At 49.0% G+C, this 5,000-nt stretch overlaps 1 protein-coding gene across 1 annotated transcript in view; it reads right to left on the reverse strand.

Annotated features, from left to right (window-relative positions):
• The window catches only part of klhl29 (kelch like family member 29), a gene marked incomplete at its 3' end in the record, with an annotated part of 195,139 nt that overhangs the window by 59,646 nt on the left and 130,493 nt on the right, over nt 1–5,000 (reverse strand). The window contains 1 exon segment of the mRNA XM_084439232.1: nt 294–490. Within this exon segment, the coding sequence (XP_084295358.1) occupies nt 294–490 (197 nt within the window).

Raw genomic sequence — 5,000 nt, forward strand, 5'->3', positions numbered from 1 at the left:
ACTCATTCTAGATGACTGCACTTAATAAACGTGTCTGCTAATATGACTCAAGTGACTGAAATGCCAAATGTCAACGGGCGGCAGTTAGGAAGTCAAAAGCTCTACCGCTGCCCGGCAGGAGCCCTTGCCAGCCTGGCTTTTGCGAGGGAGCGCGTGCCAAGAATGGCGAGCAGAATTCGGGCTTCACAACAAGGCACTGCGCTCGGCTGTACAGTACGTGGTTCGAGAGCACAGGCGGACGCAAATCCAACACACACAAACACGCGTGCCAGACGCGCATGCCGCATACATACCTAGGAAGGACACGCAGACTTTGCAGAAGGTGTTGAACTGGAACTTGTTGGCAGCCTCCAGCAGCGTCTTGGCGTTGGCCGAGTCGATCACCAGCGAGCCCGTGTAGACGAACTCCAGCAGCTGCTCCAGCACGTCCGCTCCGATGTTGCTCATGGTCAATTCCAGTTTGTCCCCGCTCCTCGTCTCCCCTGACGACCTGGCAGACCAATCACGGCAGAGAGGGAGTTAGGATGCCTCAGAGAAACACCGCGACGCACGACAGCTACAAGACACACCCACCCTGGGTTGTTACGAAGGGGGAAAAAGTAACAGAATCGTTACAACATGAGACGCAAAGTAAGGTGGAAAGGGCACAGTGAAGAGGGTTTCTAACGTCTTATTAGACTAGATTTGTACGGTAAACGTTTAAAGTGCTGCATCTGAAACAAAATGTACTCTCCAAACGGCGATTAGGGGATCACAGGTTATTGCTTCTGTCTTATTATGGCAACAAAACAAAACAAAAATCCAAATGGCATGCTTTGACATGTGTGTTTTCATGTATATCACAGGGACATGCGTACACAGTGCGGTAGAGTGTAGACTGAAGAGCAGGCGAGAGACAGGACCGCAAAGCACAGAGGGGTGGAGAAACACAAAGCTACAATATGGCGTCGGTCTTATTTTTCGAACAATTCTGCCCCTCGGCCATTACGGTATTGCTACCCGCCGCCGCATCAACATGCGTGTATGGGCACAGTGTAGCCGTGGGCCTGCGAGGGAGGGGGGTTGGGGGGTGAGGGGGTGGGTGGGCAGACGGGCAGCGCAGCAGAACGTAATACCTCCCCCGAACACTTGAGTTCTGGACCGGGAGGATGTGTTCTGTGTGTGGGGGGGGGGGGGGGCGAGAGTGGCTCAGGAGTCCCACTGCATTGTGACATCATGGGGGATCAAATGGGAGGGGGGGGGGGGGTGGCAGATGGGCAGCGCAGCAGAACGTAATACCTCCCCCGAACACTTGGGTTCTGGACCGGGAGGATGTGTTCTGGGGGGGGGGGGGGGGGGGGGGGGCGAGAGTGGCTCAGGAGTCCCACTGCATTGTGACATCATGGGGGATCAAATAGCCAAGATGAGTTCCCGTGTCAGAGCCCGCCTCCCCGGGGGCACGGGGGGGAGAGTTGTTTAATGTCCCGTGTGAAACAATAATCCACTCAAGGGCAAAATAAATGGAATCAATGCCCGAGAAAGCTCAGGGTAGTCTATTGTCTCCTTCCTCCCTGCGGCTATGGGCATAAACGGTATGAAAACTAGCCTGTGTTAAGATGGATGGCGGGGTGCTTTGTCTCTGTCTCTCACAGTGCCTAGTCTCAACGGCTGTACTGTAGGTTTTGGGAATAAGCCGCATCATTTGTTTATTACCGCCCAATCAGTGGCGCCCGGTTCATGTTCTCGGCCAATCAGACTACGTGAAACAACAACAGCCCAGTGTGGCGCTGCAGTAGCCGCTCCGCCAAAGAATATTGTGATTGTGATCTTATTTGTCAATGTTAATAATTTTCTGCTCTACTTTGGCAGCAACCTGTTTGAGCAATACATTTTTCATCTGTCATGGAAGCTTATTTGAATCCGAATTTGATTGGTTTAAAGAAGTACCATAGTTTTTCCCCCTCTATTCCTGAATGGTAATAGAGTCCAGACAGACCTTTTTCCGGCGCTGGAAATGTGGAGATAGGTCTCGTTATGCGAGACCACACGGTGCCTAACTGGGGAATGACGTCTACTCTACGTGTTTCTGTGTTCTGCTGCTTGGGTGGTTTGAGACGTTCTCCGCCAGACACCTTTGCAATTGGTCACAGTTCAGCGAGGAACAGAGGAACAGACACGCCACGCACAGACAGACTGACAGACAGACAGACAGACAGACATGCCACGCACAGACAGACAGACAGACAGACAGACAGACAGACAGATCGACAGACAGACAGACAGACAGACATGCCACGCACAGACAGACAGACAGACAGACAAATGGACAGAATGGTTAGTGGAGTGTGAGGAGGGGGGAGAGAGGGGGGAGAGAGAGAGGGAGGGAGGCAGGGGTTGGTTCTTCATCAGGGAGCCAGCAGCCATCCTTCTGAGGGCGATGGGAAGGGGTAGGGGGGGGGGTGTTGTTCCATGACTGTGCCTGGGTCTTTTAAAGAGATACCCCCCCCCCCCCACACCCACCCCCGGCCCCGCCCCCACCACACCTAAACAAAGCCTTTGTCCTCGCTGCAATAATCAGCAGTAGCCTGTATATGAACTGAGACATTAGTTGTCGTTGAGAGTGCACTCTGGAGGCCGGAGGAGGGGGGTGTGGGGGGTAAGAGGGGTAAGAGTGTCTCTGGAAGGACATGGGCTGGAAAAACCAAAGCGGTGACACTTTATTTTTTCCTCCTGCAAAGCAAAAAGCCACATGGAGTTATTGCACCTCCACCCTAAGCTCTGCGTTAGCGTTATTAAGATAGAGAAGGGGGGGAAGGGGGAGGGGGGTGTAGTCCAGAGGTAAGCGATGGAGGAGGAGGAGGGGTGGGGGGAGAGAAGAAAGGCAAATCAAAAAGGGGGATAAAAAATAAAACGAGAGCATGCTCATCAACCAGGTTCAATTAGTGCAATCGGAATCGGTGGCAATTTGTTTGTTTGTCTGTTGTTCTGGAAATTACTTCCCAGCTCTACTGAGGGAAGTAGATGTTTCTGCTGCATCTGATTGCAGACTTGTTTAGAGAATAAGAAACTGGGCTCTGGGGGGTGGGGGGGAGAGATAGGGGAGAGAGAGAAGGGGGGAGAGAGAGGGTTGGGGTGGGAGAGAGAGGCAAATGAGAGAGGAGCTTGAGTAAGATAAATTGTATTTATGAAAAAATAACCACTATTTTTTTCCAGGGTCTTAAATTGTAGACTGTCAGAGCCGAGAGAGAGAAAGAGAGAGAGAGAGAGAGAGAGAGAGAGAGAGTGTGTGTGTGTGTGTGTGTGTGTGTGTGTGTGTGTGTGTGTGTGTGTGTGTGTGTGTGTGTGGGAAGGGGGGTGACAAACATGTCTCCCTAATGTGTCCCTAAACTTAGAACTGTTTACTAGATTTATTCCTTCTGTCATCAACAATAGAAAATCAGACAACGAATTAACAAGGTGTGCTTGTCTGGTTGAGACTGCACTCTAATCGTTTTATTTCTGTGTTTTTGTAACGGGCTGTTTTGCTTGTTTATTTGCATTAGGGGTCTATATGATGCTATGTGTGACAGACAGAACAACTGCCTGAGATAAGGTAACCATGGATACAGTAACCATGGCTGAGAATTATTGAGGCTGAGATTGGTTTTGCATTTCAAACTCAAGTTCTGAGTTGCGTTGGCTGCACTTATGCAAATGATGTTCATCTTCAAGTTTAAAAGAAGTACGCGTTGGACTAAAGGCACATCTTGAAAGGAGGTGTCGCCAGGTCGTCCACACTGGGCCTAACCTGAGACAGGGGTTCAGTGTGTTAGTGTTCAGGCTCAGTGTTCAGTGCTCTCGGCTAGAATAGCCATCTACAGTGGCAGACAGGCTGGAGCCATTTCAGTCCTGTTCTCAAGCTCGCTGTCTACCCCCCGTCACATCCGCCCCAACCGACCCCCACAGCACCACGGGGGCAACGGACAGATCGAGAACGAGAGGCAGAGAGAAAGACTGAGAGTCCATAAGAGAGGGTTGGGGGTGGGGGGTGAGTGGAGGGAGGGGTGGGCAGAGAGAGGTGAAACAAATGACATAAAAGTGTGTCAAGACTGCTCAAAGTCTGTGTTCTTTTACATTACAGCTCACGGCCGATGCAGGGGCCATAAATTAACCGGGTGCAGAGCGTACTTATTGGAGAGCCTGAGAGGTAAAATGGAATTACTGGGGGTGATCTGTCTCTCTGCTCTGTGCGTCGCCCTCGAAAGGGGAAGGTAATAGCTTTTCTGGTGGGTGAGTGCGACCGTGCTGGCACATTTTGGAGCGGCATTACATACTTCAGGTAGCAAGGTGCAGATGGAAAAATGTCTGACAAGTTCAATGCACTGGGAGCCAGATTCAAAAGGACTGTAAGCACTCTGCAGAAGTATTTATAGGGAAAGAGAGAGAGAGAGAGAGAGAGAGAGAGAGAGAGAGAAAGAGAAAGAGAAAGAGAAAGAGAAAGAGAAAGAGAGGGAGAGAGAGAGAGAGAGAGAGAGAGAGAGAGCTGGAGTAACTGAGATTTTATCAAAATGTATCAATCTGTTCTACAAGCGTGGAATAGATGGGAAATTATTTGCATACACTTGATGTGATTATGGATTTGGGCAGTTTTATGAAAGTAATAGCATTGGGGATGTATCAAATATTCTATCTACAACATTCTAGAATATTCTATGAATTTTTAAAATACGGAGTAAGAAGAAGTACAGTATTAATGTAGCAAATATTCACAGCAGTAGCTTACATTAACCACAGTGATTAAATATATATTTCATAGATCAAATGAGAAAGTGTGGTAGTTATTAAATGACTAATGAAAAGAAGTAACAAGATATTCCTACTAAATGAAAATGAATTTTCTAAATGTAAACAAGAATTTACATCATTACTTTGCCATTTTTAATGGAGCACTAGTGAAGCATATGGTATGTGCCCATTTAGAGTAATTTCTGACGTTCTGTTCAGTGAATGTGTATGTGTGTGTGTGTGTGTGTGTGTGTGTA

This window comes from Borostomias antarcticus, assembly GCF_949987555.1.
Source record: "Borostomias antarcticus genome assembly, chromosome: 6".
Lineage (NCBI taxonomy): Eukaryota > Metazoa > Chordata > Actinopteri > Stomiiformes > Stomiidae > Borostomias > Borostomias antarcticus.